This window comes from Pelodiscus sinensis, chromosome 2, assembly GCF_052426305.1.
Source record: "Pelodiscus sinensis isolate ZL-2025 chromosome 2, ASM5242630v1, whole genome shotgun sequence".
NCBI classification, from domain to species: Eukaryota; Metazoa; Chordata; order Testudines; family Trionychidae; genus Pelodiscus; species Pelodiscus sinensis.
This window is the reverse complement of record NC_143053.1, coordinates 233,016,388-233,031,223: the sequence shown is the minus strand read 5'-3', so window position 1 is coordinate 233,031,223 and position 14,836 is coordinate 233,016,388. Positions and strand designations below refer to the sequence as shown.

The window sequence follows — 14,836 nt, the reverse complement described above, 5'->3', positions numbered from 1 at the left end:
CCTAATCATTTTAGTTGCCCTTTTCTGATCCCTTTCCAAGGCCAAAATATCTTTTTTGAGGTGAGGAGACCACATCTGTACACAGTATTCAAGATGTGGGCGTACCATCGTTTTATACAGGAGCAGTAAGATATTCTGGGTCTTATTTTCTATCTCTCTTTCTTAATAATTCCTTGCATCCTATTTGCCTTTTTGACCGCCGCTGCACACTGTGTGGAAGTTGTCAGAGAACTGTCCACGATAACTCCAAGATCTCTTTCCTGATTTGTGAGAGCCAAATTTGCTCCTATCATACTGTACGTATAGTTGGGGTTATTTTTCCCAATGTGCATTACTTTACACTTATCCACATTAAATTTCATTTGCCATTTTGTTGCCCAATCACTCAGTTTGGTGAGATCTTCTTGGAGTCCCTCACAGTCTGCTTCTGTCTTGACTATCCTAAACAGTTTGGTATCATCTGCAAACTTTACCACCTCACTGCTTACCCCTTTCTCCAGATCATTTATGAATAAGTTGAAAAGGATTGGTCCCAGGACTGACCCTTGGGGGACACCACCCCTCTCCAATCTGAAAATTTACCAAATTCTGAAATCACCTGATTCGCACTCCGTCCCACTTCTCCTCTTCCCTCCTAGAGCTTGAACAGCCACAAACAGCTGATTTACAGCGTTCCAGCTCTGGTAGGAAGGGAGAGGGATGGGGACTGAGCAAGAATCAGTGTATTTGTGGTACCCCAAAAATGCTGGGAAGCACTGAAAGTGTGGGGTTCCAGTGTCCAGTGCACGAGAGACGCGTGGGCAGATAAGGAGTCCGTGGGCCAGAAGTGGAACCCCAGTGAGCCACGGACTGCTGTGGCCCACTGTGATGGAGGCCACTCAGGTATTCTTGGTTGCCCATCGCTGATAAGACCCAGCTAACTTGAAGTAATGGTTAGTATGTTTTGATCTACTTCTGTTTCAAAGCAGGGTAGATCACAGCACAGTGAGGAATTGTTACTGTGCATCAGCAGGTTTTCCATGGACAGTTAGTTTGCAGCAGGCAAGTGAAGGGCACATTCACCACCTAGTTTGCTGTAAACTGAATGTGCTTGTAGGCAGGGCCTCATAACTTAATTGTAGCAGGTGAAGCAGTCTCAGAAGGGTAGCTGTCAGTCTGTAACTTCATAAATGAGTGGTCCAGTGGCACCTTAGAAACTAATCATAATATATAGAAATATATAGCAAAACCCAATACTTTTTACTCACAAAAGCTCATGATTCTGTATATTTTGTTAAATCTCTAAGGTTCCATAAGACCACTCGTATCAAGACAAGAAAGTCTTAAAAAAATAATTTGAAAATAACCTTCCACAATGGCACCTTTCTAGAATAATGCCTAGTCTGCATATACTACAACTACAATAATATATTCTTTAGCCAGGTCATAACACATTTATCTAATCTATGTAATAAGAATAATTGAAACGTGTCATCACAATAATGTCTGAATTGTATTTGCATGTCCATATTTATCATGTTGCCCAATTACGTTTGATATATAAATGGTTCAACTACTTACATTTTATTTTTCAGGCAAATTTCAACTTGTTCCTCTGGGTTGTATTACTATGTTGCTCGATATGGCATGGATTGGCCCAAACAGGTACATCTTAAATTTTGTAAAATCCTTGAATTCAGAAATAGATTAATTTGAACTGTATATTTTACCATGGTTACATTTAATATAAATAGCACACATTTGCCTTCATGTACTTAATTATAACAGAGAAGCAATGATAATAATAAAATAGCTTATATTTTGCTTTTCTTTGTGGCCTGTTTGAACTGGATTAACCTTGTTTTACAGGGCTAGTCATGAGCAATTGGTTTAAAAAAATAAGTGTGATTACCAGTATATTGTAAAATGAAATAATTTATTTATGTTCCCTGACAGGTGGAAGTGATTGTATAAAGGCTAATGCAAAATCATGTGGGGAATGTATACAGGCAGGACCAAACTGTGGCTGGTGCAAAGAGCCAGTGAGTATATTTGTGAAATACTTTCTCTGATATTTTGTCCTAGATGTTTTCATACCCTAAAATGATTTACAGTAAAACTCCCAATTGTCCGGCATCCAGTAGTCCAGCACCAACTGGAACCCGGAAGTGCTCCGGCCAGCTGGACAATCGGAGCTGCCCAGAGGTGGTGGCGGAGAGGGGGCGAGAGGCAGGCAGCTGTTTAAGGAAGGCAGGTGGACTGGGGATGGCACGGCGAGGGGCAGACTCTCCGCTCTGTTGCGGGGAGGCGGTGGAAGCCCCGCGCAGCCGGCTTGCAGGCGGGGATACTTGTAAGCGGTGGCGGCAGAGAGGGGGCGAGAGGCAGGCAACGTTCCCCAATGACCCTCCCACTCCCTCCCGCCCGCTTTAAACAGCTGCCTGCCTCTCGCCCCCTCTCCACTGCCATCACTTACAAGTTTCTCTGCTTGCAAGCCGGCTGCACGGGGCTTCCACCGCCTCCCCGCAACAATGCGGAGGGTTCGCCCTCCCTGTGCCGTTCCACACCGACCCCCCCCATGCAGTGCAGGTCCCGGCAGATCTGTCACAGCACCCCACTGGAGTACCTCCTGATATTCCGGCATATCCGATAATCCGGCACCCCCTGGGTCCCACGGGTGCCAGAATATTGGAAGCCTACTGTATCTATTCTTATCTGTTTTATGATTTTCTGTAGTAGCCATTTACTTCAATGTCTGTGATGTCTAAATCAAAGCTAAAAGAACAATTCAAATATCTTATATGAAATAACTGGGATGAAATCTGCATTGGCTAGATCTGCGCATAAGAAAGTGCCAGAGATTTTTATTTCTCTTTCATTGCCAAGTGTTAAGGGCGCATAGATCTACGATCTGTCTCATAGTTATTTAAAATCATCCCAGCCTGGAGTCTGTCTGGATATGTTTTAATTATATTCTACCAGTGACATTTGAGGATTGGTAATTTTAGATGCAGACAAAATGAAAGAGAGAAGCTGGGAGAGGAGCATTTGAGAAGCTTAGATATGTTTTATACCTGAAATGCTGGCATTTTTGCCATTTGATTCTTAGTGTGGTTTGGCAGGTTTTTTTATATTTTATACAAACTACGGAGTGAAGCCCCCTGCTCACTACGCTCACCAACCTCCCTCTCTCTGGGGGTAGGTAGTCCCAGCTCTTCTCCCTTCCTCCCCGGCCCTGGCAAGGAGGAGAGCCAGGGCCTGGAACTCCATAGCCCAAAGTCTACCCCTCTCCTTCCATTCCTATTCCATTGCCTCCATTCCTACATCCACCATGTTCCCAAGCCTCCTCCCCACCCTGCCCATCCTCCTGCCTCCATTCCTACTTACGCATTCTTCCTAACTCCTCTCCTACCTATCCCTATCACCACTTCCTTCCTCCATTCCTACACCCCCATCCTTCTCTAACCTCACCCCCTCCATATCCTCACACTGCCCATCCCCCTGCCTCCATTCCTATGTCCCTCTCACCCCCACCCCCTCTTACTGCACCATTCATCCCAACATACATCCTATCCCCCTTCTTCCCTGCCGCCTCTCACGAATGGACAACCTAATCACCAAGGATATGGCACCAGGATGGGTGGGATGGCAGCCGCTCTAAATGCTGCTGGGTTGCCCCTTTGTGAAGCCTCAGGAGTTGCTGGGCTATGGCGGTCAGGTTCAACTGGGCTCAGGATGCAGCCACTCGCGGTGCAATGGAGGATGGGGAGGCCATGGATGTGTAGCATTTTGCTTTGCACCTGGCACTTGCCACATTGAATGGGGGGTGGGAGACTAAGGGAGGAAGGGAGGGACTGACTACATAAAGGCTGGAAAGAGGGCTGTGGGGCCAGGCAATGAGGGGGGGTCTCTGGGCGTCGTCATCGGGCGTCAGAATCAGGCGCCCTCTCCCTGGCTACCCTGAATCCACTCAGCCAGGTTGGCAGTCACTCCAAATGCTGCTGAGTTCCGGCATCGGTTTCCACCAGAGTGGCTCAGGATGCAGCGGAGGATGGCGCAATGGGCAGCCGGAGACACAGGGTGCCTCACCCTGCACTTGCGCTGCTTCTGAGCCTGCAGGCCCAGCACCCCATGAGCGCCAAGAACTGCAGCAGGGTTACCCTAGGTCTATGCTGCCCGAGTGCCTCCTTGCCTGCCTTGCAGGCATGTGGCTGGCCGGGGAGGAGCTAGTCTGAGCTTAGGTCTCCTCTGAGACACCCATAGCGGGGGTTTGAGTGAGGGGGCTGGAGGTTGCAGGTTGTTGGCAGGGGATGGTGGTAAGTAAAGGGGCTGTCATGTGGAGGGGCTGCAGCCAGTAAGGCTGGTAGCATGGCGAGGGGCCGTTCTGGCCTTGGAGCAGGGGACGGGGCAACGTGAGTGATGTCTTGGTGTTACTCTGTCATCCCACAGGAAAAGATTGTATTTATTTATTTATGTATATGTAGAGAGAGAGAGAGAATGCAAGATTATGTAATTAAGCACCCAAGTCAGGAAGCACATAATTTAAGACTGGATATAAAGGGACTGTATCAGATAATATCATACAATTTATTTGTATTGTTTTCTCCAACTTGGGACGGTGGGATGGGGAGTGGAAAGAGAGAGAGAGAACTGAACAGGAGCAGGGTAGGGAAAATGTTAAGCTTTCAGAAAATTTTAAAAAACTAAAAGCAGGAACTTTTCTGGAGAGTGTTTTACATTAATTAGAATGGTTGTTTCCAAATGCAAGTTATAACATAAGTTTCCTGATTTTTAATAAGAAGATTGAATACATAAAGACAGTATTACTTATTTACTATTTCATACACACCGCAGTCCATCGCCCTAGTAAATATTGGAATGTATTTAGTTTATCTAGTTAACTTGAACTTTGTCCTTTTGGCTGCAGATTATGTGAAACCGGCGAGGAACTACATGAAAGAAATGTGTATAACATGTTTTAGGAGTGTACATAAGATTTTTTCAATTTGTTTTATGTATTGAAAGAAGTCCTATTTCTTTCTGTTATTAAAAGTACTTTATGCTGGAAGCCCTTACGAGTGCATGTATTCATACTGTATTTACAGGTCAAAATGCTTTTTGTGGATTGTAGCTTTTGTTCAAGACAATTTTTTCCCAACAACTTTTAGTTTAAAAGTATATTCCTTACTCCTGCTTCTCTTCCTCCTCACTGAATTTTTTTCCAACTGTGTCAGGAGTTGTATGCATTAGAGCACTAAAGAGAGAACGTGCATGTGGTAATATCTTCTACTGGAACAACTTCTGTTGGTGAAAGAGGCAAGCTTTTGAGTTACACAGAGCTCTTCAGGTCACCAAAACACTGTAATTCTATTACAACAGGGGTGGGCAAGAAAGCATTGTTGCTCCCTTGCCCCCAAGCCAAACAAGACCTGGGGATGGTGGAGCATGAGAAGTTTCTTCCCCCTGTCAGGAGTGTGCGGCACCTAGAGTGAACCACCAAGGCTGAGTCTAGACAGCAAGGTTTTTTCAAATAAAAGTAGCTTTAAAAAAAAAAAAAAAAAAAAAAAAAACTTCACCTGCGTCTAGACTACAGCCGTGTTCTTTCGAAATAAAATCGAAAGAATGCGGCTTTTCTTTCGACGGCGGTACTCCTCATTTCACGAGGAAGAATGCCTTTTTTCTAAAGTGCTTTTTTGAAAAAAGGCGTTCTTGAATGCAAACAGGGCTTTATTGAAAGAGAGCATCCAGACTGCCTGGGTGCTCTCTTTCGAAAAAGCGGCTTGCTTTTTTGAAAGTAGTGCTTACAGTCTAGATGTTCTTTTTCGAAAGAGGCTTTTTCAAAAGTATCTTTCGAAAAAGCCTCTTTCGAAAGAGGCTTGCAATCTAGACGTAGCCCAACTGTTTTGAACAGCTGGCAGTTCTCTCTAAGCACTGCATGCCGCTTGAGGAGCGGGAGCAGGGAATGAGAGACTTCACATGCTCCCCCACATATAGGCCCTGATTGGCCTGGGGGCAAGGAGAATGCGCGAAGTCTCTCACCCTGCAAGGGGTGTGCGGTGCCTAGAGGGAACCGCCAGCTGTTGGAGTTCTCTAGAGGCACCAGGAAGAAAAGACTTCATGGGATTCCATTGTCCCCAGGCCAATCAGGAGCTGTGGGTGGAGAGTGCATGGAAGTGTTCTTACCCCATCGCTTCTGGCTGAGGCCCCATCCCTTGTGGGGCATCCCGGGGCCACTTCAGAAATTTGTGAAGTGGCCCCCCCTTCTAAAATTATTGCCCACCTCTGTGTTACAGTCTATCCAGATACTATGGTGTACTATTTAATTGCAACACTTGCAATGAAAGCAAAACTAAAGTTTTGTCACAGCACATATCAGTTAACTGTGTTCAGTTTCTTGCATGGTAGTTAAGGAAAGGCAGATCGGCTCTAAAACCACCAAATGTGACTTTCAGTCAGAGTAGCTAATTGAATGGTGACTTCATGTTTCTGTTGGAAGAGTTATTTTGTACACTTTCGTTTACCTGGCGTCAGTCACATGTACAAATTGTCTATTAAAGTTAACCATAAACTGCTGCACTGGATAAATTTTTCACTATAGTTGTTACTAAATTTACTAAATCAATATGTTTGTAAAAGATAAAACTCTGAATTTAAAATACACTTCAGAAATTGCCCAGGTCTCTAGAGCAGTGTTTCTTAAACTTTTTAAGACCGAGGAACACTAAACAATATTTTTTTTTAATGAGGAACATTAAGGATTTTTGGTTGGGGAGGGACAGTCATTTTGAATTCTGTTGTTCTCTGCGGCAGACCTCTGTCTGCCTCAGGCACACCAGAACACAGCTTAAGAAACACTGCTCTAGAGGTCGTTGGTGCATAAAAATAATGGAATAAATACAAAGAAGTAGTGTTGTATACTCAAGCCATGTGTTACAGATTGTAAATTACTGTAAGTTTGATGTTGTTTTCCCCATATCTTTTAGAACTTTTTACAAGAAGGAGAGCCAACTTCAGCCCGATGTGATGAGTTAGAAGCACTAATGAAAAAGGGATGCTCTGTGAGTGAAATAGAAAATCCTAGAGGTACCAAAGAAGTCCACAAAAATAAAGAGGTAACAAATCGTAGCAAAGGTACTGCAGAAAAGCTGAAACCAGAGGACATTACCCAGATCCAGCCCCAGCAATTAGTACTGAAGTTGCGGACAGGTATGAAGATACTAATTCTTATCTTCATATAATTTTTAGGCTTCCAATATTATCTATGAACATATCTTTCTGAAAAATTATGAATGTTAGTAGGGAACACAGAGATTTGAAGGCGAGAAGCCCCATCCCTGTAACTCCACAGACTCTCAGATAACCTGGCAAATGAGAATAAACTTTAGGTAGATGGACATAATTTACGCAGAATATTCTTGAGAGAAAAACAAAATAACAAAAACATGGGGGATGGGGGAGCTTGTATTCCTAAAAGTATTTTATGAAAAGACAAATTTACTGGTTAAAACAAAATTGATACATTTTCTAACGCTTTTCACTTGTCATCCTGGAATGTGACCTTTTGGAAAATAGAAAATGAAAAGTTATGAGGGCATTGCTGTCTGCCAGAGCACTCTGTGCCCAAAGGCTGCACTAGTTGAGAAATGAAGGGTATACTTTTTGAGTCTTGGTAACCATGAGAGCTAAAGTCCAGCAGCCAGATTTCCAGATAAGATAACTTTTTGTTCTAGGGAGCCAAGGAATTGGGTGAAGACCTAGATGAATGAGCACCAAGTAGTTCTGTAGCCATTTTCATCCATGAAATAGAGAATTTGGCTCCTTTTGAACAAAAAAATAGAGCTTTTTACAAGAGAAAATTTTCATAGTACTCCAGAGAGCTAGGAAACTGATAAGTCTGGCCATCTTTTGGGTAAAATGAGAATTGATTTAGGGATCAGTTCATCCAAGAACTACTTTATCTGGATAGAATTAAAACTAGGATTCTAGTTGAGGCAGCTGCAAACTAAGAAGTAGATGGAAGAGAGAAGCTTTGTGAGAAGTTTGAAAGGTGGCTTTATGGGAGCTTGTAAAACTAAAGTGACTTACCATCACAGGTGGCATTTTGACTTGAACCTTCACAATGGCAATAACTTTTAGGAAGTATGAAGGGAGACAGTTGCTTCTGGTGAGTTTCAGAACCTCAAAAGCATGGCCTTGGCTTGTGGGTAATTTAAAATAGAAGAATTTAGAACAGAGTGCTGTGTCTCATGAAGAGAATTAGATTTCACTCTTGCCGCCGTTAGGTTTTCCGTATCGTTCTGTAGCATTTTATGATAGAATCTTTTCAAGACTTAAGAATATCATTATGATTCTGAGTGTAGCCTGAAGTTCCAAGTGTCAGTTCTGCACTTCCAGGGAGAAACCGTCACATTGGTAGGCTTCATTTGGACTCTGTGTATATCCATATCTTATGTAGAGCCATAGGGGACAAGCTTCTATCTGTAATAATCTTGGAAAGCATTGTTTCATTGGGGCAGAGTTGGCAGTGGAATTCTAAGGATTAGTTTCACCATGAAGCACTTAGTTGACTATATTTTTCAATGTTTCTGCAAAAAGAACCTAGAAATAAGTCTTTCATCCTTGCTTTTTTCATTTTATGTTGGAGTTTTTTATTACATGTTATAACCTCGTGTTTTGAGACTGCAATAAGTATCAATGGGGTGAGTTAGGGCTGAAAGGTAAACTAACTCAATTTCCTTCATTTACATATGCATTGTCTTTGCGTGTTTTAGTGGTGTAAAAAAGAAGGGGAAAAAGCTGTGCTACTTGTCTTGCAATAACATTATTTGTTGAAATTAAAATGGAAGCCAAGATTTCAAAAGTGACTAATGATTTTTGGTGTCACACATTTTCAAGTACCAACATAAGACAATCTATGTACAGACCTGAATTGAAAGAGCTGGCCTTCAGACCTTTTCCGAAAACAACGCTTCTTTAAGGTGTTACAAATGGGAGATGCAAAATTGTTACTCACTTTTAAAAACCCTGAACATATTGATTTTCAGTTAATCACTGCCACTCATACAAATAAACTAATTCATGTTAGGTATGACCTTTTTTAGGATATTGGTAAAAGACCTTCAATAAGGAATGTATATTTATTATCAGTTTGGTTAGTCTGCATTTTGTAATGAATGGGGTTTATTTTTGTTGGTCTAGGGGAACCACAGATGTTTTCATTAAAATTTAAGAGAGCTGAAGATTACCCTATTGATCTTTATTACCTTATGGATCTCTCTTACTCCATGAAGGATGATTTAGAGAATGTGAAGAGTCTTGGAACTGCTCTAATGACCGAAATGGAGAAAATAACTTCAGATTTTCGAATTGGTAAAACAGGATTCATTATTAATGGGTGTGGGAAAAGAGGAAATTCCCATTTGTAGATTTTTGTTTAAAGTTGAAATTACTGATATATTCTGATTGAAAATTAGCAAAAGAAAATTGAACAGAATTCATATTATTGCTATTCTTCTAGTAAAATAGATTTTAGAAACTATTCCAAAATAAACAAAAGACTGCATGGAATATTGAGAGGGCAAATTGAATTTTTTGGAACTGTACAGTAGTTTATCATGATTATATATAGTAACATTACACTGTGACTGAGAGGTTTTGTTGTTCTGTTTTAGGATTTGGCTCCTTTGTGGAAAAAACTGTGATGCCGTATATAAGTACCACACCAGCCAAACTTAGGAACCCTTGTACAGGTGACCAGAACTGTACAAGTCCATTTAGTTACAAAAATGTGCTCAACCTTACCAGTGAAGGAAAACTATTCAATGAACTTGTAGGTAAACAACACATTTCTGGTAATTTGGATTCTCCTGAAGGTGGATTTGATGCAATAATGCAAGTTGCAGTTTGTGGGGTAAGTGTATATCGATTTTCTTTACTATTATATTAGATCAAACTAGTTTAATGAAATCTGAGTGTCTTACTGCAGTTGACTTGAAGTTTTAAAATCTCCATTTCACTTTACCACCCAAACTGAGAAATTTATCCTTAGGCCAGCAGGTGGAGATAGAGCAAACAGAATTGGAAGCAGGCACTTAAACATTATGTACATTCCACTCACTGAAGGCAAATACTGGCACATTTGAAATTATATGAGCCCTCTTTGTGGAGGGGAGGCAGACCACGAACATTCTCTTCCCAAAAGTTTGTGTAAAAGAAGAGTCACAATCATGAAATCTTTGCTACTTTGAGGCAAGTGGATGGATGTTTAACAAGATGAAACAAGTTCATATATAATGTATCCTTCATAAATTTCTTTTAAAATATATGCTAAAAACAGACGAGATGAGATGAAATAGGCAGTTTTTTCTCTAAGTGCCACCAAGATACTAGTCAGAGAGCAGAACAGACGAGTCTAGGTAAGGAAGTGTTTTGTTATCCTCTGATGAAAGACGTTCTGCGAGTGTTGCTGTTGTTGATAATACAGGACAGACTTGAGTGAAATATGTGCATAAATTAACCATACCTTTTTAAGGGTGTGTGTGTGTGTGTGTGTTTTTTTTTTTTTTTTTTTAATATTCCAGTCATGGCTACCTTCTTGTATTTATTTCTAAGTGTGTGTTGTATAACTTGAAATATATTAGTGCAGGGGGTATTTTTATTTTTTATTCATTTAAAAAAAAATCATTACATTTTTTTCTCCTAAGACACAAATTGGATGGAGAAATGTGACACGATTGTTGGTGTTTTCTACGGATGCTGGATTCCACTTTGCTGGAGATGGTAAACTTGGTGGAATTGTTTTACCGAATGATGGAAAGTGTCATCTGGAAAATAACGTGTACACAATGAGTCATTACTATGTAAGTCTTGATGCCTAAAATAAAGTAAATGAATAAACTGTAAGCCCAAAAAGTAATCATTAGATCATTTACCCTGGCTGCCTGTATATCACAAGCCATTAAATTTTACCCCATTCCTCCTATATTGAGGCTCATAACTTGTGTTTAGCTATAGCATATCTTCCAGAAAGACATCCAGTTGTAACTTGAAAAGATCAAGAGATAGGAATCCACTACATCAGTAGTTGCCAACCGCTGGCCACTGGGTCGTAGCATACTACCAAGCCACGCCCATGCCAGCTGTTCCAGGGCCAGGATTGGAGTATACCCATGGCGTATGGCTGGCAGTTGCTGGAGCTGAAGCTGGCTGTTCATGGTGACTCTGGGAGCTGGGATACATGTTTTGTCTGACCGGTAACATTTTATTGCATATGTGCATATTTGTTGTTTGCATAATGAATATGCAAATATGTGAATACATGTTGCTGATCCACCAAAAGTTTATGAATGGGTTTGCTGGTCTGCGGTATAAAAATAGGTTGGGAACCACTGCACTATGGTCCTGTTCAGTTGGTTTCAATGGTTAATCACAATCACAGGTCTGATTTTTTTTTTTTTTTCTGATTTGAATTTGTTTGGCCATTGGTTCTTGTTTTACCTTTCTCCGCTAGTTTTAAAAGCCCTTTAGTAGCTGATACTTTCTCCTTGTGAAACTACTACTATGCTGTAATCAAACCACCTGTCTTTTTAACGAGCTAAAGAGACTGAGCTCTTTAAGTTTCATCTAAAACTTTTTTTGTTTTGCTTTCAAATCTTTTTTATGGTTCTTTTCTGTATCCTCTCAAATTTTTCAAATACCCTTTTAAAATGTGGCCACCAGAACTGAATACAGTATTCTGATATCTCTCTCTCAGATGCTATATACAGAAGTAAAATTGTCTCTCTACTTGCTATTCTCTTGTTTACACGTACAAAGCATAAATTCTAGGAGCTTGTGTTTAGTTACTTGTTGACTATAAACCCTAAATCTGCAGGAATGGCCTGCATTCCATATTCTTAGATGTGTAACACAACATTAAGCTGTACTAAAATGTATTTTGTTTGAATGGACCAATGACTGCTGTCCTCGTCCCTAGTTATCCTTCTTTGTGTGATTGCACATGTGCACAGCACTTCCGGTGCACCAGCATTAAAGATCTTTCCCTTAGCAGAACCTCCCCGGGAGGCAGGTACGTCCTCTGCTGCCTTGTGCTGCTCTACAATGTTATAAAGGAATGGAGTCAACCCTGAGTCCCCCTCGGGTACTATGCAGAGTTAGCAGTTGAAGTGTTCTAGCTTGCATTGGCAATGTTTTCCCTTTTATTTTTAGAGTATATAGCTGGTACATTTTTTATAAACATATAGTTAGTTTAGTATGTGTTTCATTTTTTAAAGAGTTTAGTAGATCTATCAATTCCTGTTTTTTGAGTACTCACACCTGGCTCTAAGGAGTGAGATCAGAGACAGCTTCTGCAGTTTTTCTAGTTCTAGCTTTTATAGATATCCAGGACATTTGTGGAGCTGCAGTTTGGTCATTGACCCACACCATTGCCTCTCAGCATTTTAGGGACCAGGTTTAGATGAGTAGTCCTTAAATTGTTGTTCAAATAGACTCTGATCCCACCTCCAGACTGAAGTATTCTTGAATTGCATGAAATGGGATGGACATGTGCAATGCATCTCAAGGAAAAAACAGTTACCCACCTGGTCTGTAACTGTTGTCCTTCAAGATGTGTGGCATGTGTACATTTCACAGTCCCTTCAGCTTCTCTTCTATATCAGTCTGGTGAGAAGGAACTGATGGTGGTTGGGGGTGGTTCTATCCTGTCTGCCATCACACAGCAGCAGAAAGCATCAGAGGCATATGTGCGTCCCTGGCAGGTACCACTAATGGAAGAATCTCACTGGGCATGCATACACCTTGAAGTAGCATGGACATGTGCAATACATCTTGAAGAGCAACAGTTACAGAACAGGTTAGTAAATTTTTTTAAATGCCAGTCTCTGTCATCCCCAAAAGTTATCAGCATTTATTTTATATTTACTTCCAGATCAGTGATGAAAATGTTGACTAGCATCAAGCCTGGTACTGATCTTCACAGAGCCAACTAGATACTTTCTCCTTAAATTATTCCTCGTTTGCAACTACTTCTTTTAGATTTGTCAATTTTTAGTCCATTTAATGGTAACTCTCTTGATACTGTACAGTGCTAATTTTTTAAATCTGAATGTTATTTAGTACCAAGTCAAACATCATACAAAAGTGTACTATGTCTGCACAGCTATCTTTGTCAGCCAAACTTGTAATTTCATCAAAAGAATACAATTAAATTTATTTGACAAACTGGCATTAGTTGTATTCCTGTACTTAAATTCTTCATCAATTGAATCCCATATCTGCTTTTCTGTTGTTTTCTGTGGAGGACTGATATCTGGCTAACTGATGTACCCATACCCAGGTCATCCCACTTGTCTCTTTTGAATATTGGTACAATATTAGTATTCTTCCAGTCTTGTGGTGTTTCCTCATTATTCCAGGATTTATTACAACTTAACATCAGAGGGTGAGAGACCTCTTTAGCCATCTCTTTTAGGATTTCAGATACAAGTTATTCAGTCCTGATGGTGTGTAAGGCTACATCTACATTGGCCCCTTCTCCGGAAGAGGCATGTTAATTTCCAACTTCAGAATAGGGAAATCCGCAGGGGATTTAAATATCCCCCGCGGAATTTAAATAAACATGGCCGACGCTTTTTTTCCGGCTTGGGGAAAAGCCAGAAAAAAGCGTCTAGACTGGCGTGATCCTCCGGAATAAAGCCCTTTTACTTTTACTTCAAAGTAGGAATAAGAGATCCTCCAGAAAAGGGCTTTATTCCGGAGGATCGCGCCAGTCTAGACGCTTTTCTCCGGCTTTTCCCCAAGCCGGGAAAAAAGCGGCGGCCATGTTTATTTAAATCCCGCAGGGGATATTTAAATCCCCTGCGGATTTCCCTATTCTGAAGTTGGAAATTAACATGCCTCTTCCGGAGAAGGGGCCAATGTAGACGTAGCCTAATAGTTTTAAGATAAGAATGTGGTTAACTACTGTGCTTTTGTGGCTTTTGGTAAGCAGATACAATAAAATATATGTCAAAAAATACATAAAGGCTAGGTTAAAGACAAATAGCTGTAAACGGTTTATGCATGTACACATTCCCTAATACATTTTACATAGATTAAAATAGAAAGTTTTGTTTGCTCCACAGTTTCTTTCACTTTTTACTGGATAAAACACCACAAAGGGCTAATATATTATGACAAAAGTATTATGAAACAGGATTGGAGATATGATGAAGACATTAATGTTAATTAGAGACTTTATAGGATGGGGAATTTGAAGATTTGAATTATATTATAGTGTTGTCTAAAGTATGCTTATTAAAGTTAAAAAAAATTAATATTATGGAAGAATAAAAACTCAGATTATTCTGCATCTGCAAAATTTGAATTAAGTTTCATGTCTAATGTTACAGGATTATCCCTCTATTGCTCATCTGGTACAGAAGCTTAGCGAGAACAACATTCAGACAATTTTTGCTGTAACTGAGGAGTTTCAGGCAGTTTACAAGGTGAGATAAGTGAGAAAAGCTTCTGTTGCTTATATTTTTCCAGACAATTGAGAGACTGATTCTAATGATCTAGTATGTATTCATCAAAATTAATTTGATTTGAAATTAAAATGTGTATGAAAACTAGGGACCATGAAAGTGATTTTTTGCTGTCTGCTAATTACAAAGCACTATTCTTGAGCAGTTGCCTATTCCTGTGTCAAACCTACCAGTCTGTTTTTATTTTTCAAACAAAAAGGGATTTCATCTTTCTTCCTTTGAGGTTATAAATAACAGTCCTACTTTTTTAAGGATGAAGTTGATGTGCAGTACTTCCTTAAATACACATTGGCTTCAAAATACCTGGGATACCTAGGGATATGGGGAAACTTACC

The 14,836-nt window shown here is 40.5% G+C and overlaps 1 protein-coding gene across 2 annotated transcripts in view; it reads left to right on the top strand.

The window, feature by feature from the left end:
* ITGB1 (integrin subunit beta 1) overlaps window positions 1-14,836 on the top strand; it is a 94,269-nt gene that overhangs the window by 43,153 nt on the left and 36,280 nt on the right. For both annotated transcript variants that reach the window (XM_075922675.2, XM_075922676.2), the window contains exons 2-8: window positions 1,575-1,644; window positions 1,936-2,021; window positions 6,960-7,182; window positions 9,175-9,345; window positions 9,648-9,886; window positions 10,680-10,835; window positions 14,367-14,462. In XM_075922675.2, the coding sequence (XP_075778790.2) occupies window positions 1,575-1,644; window positions 1,936-2,021; window positions 6,960-7,182; window positions 9,175-9,345; window positions 9,648-9,886; window positions 10,680-10,835; window positions 14,367-14,462 (1,041 nt within the window). The remainder of the gene's footprint in view (window positions 1-1,574; window positions 1,645-1,935; window positions 2,022-6,959; window positions 7,183-9,174; window positions 9,346-9,647; window positions 9,887-10,679; window positions 10,836-14,366; window positions 14,463-14,836) is intronic.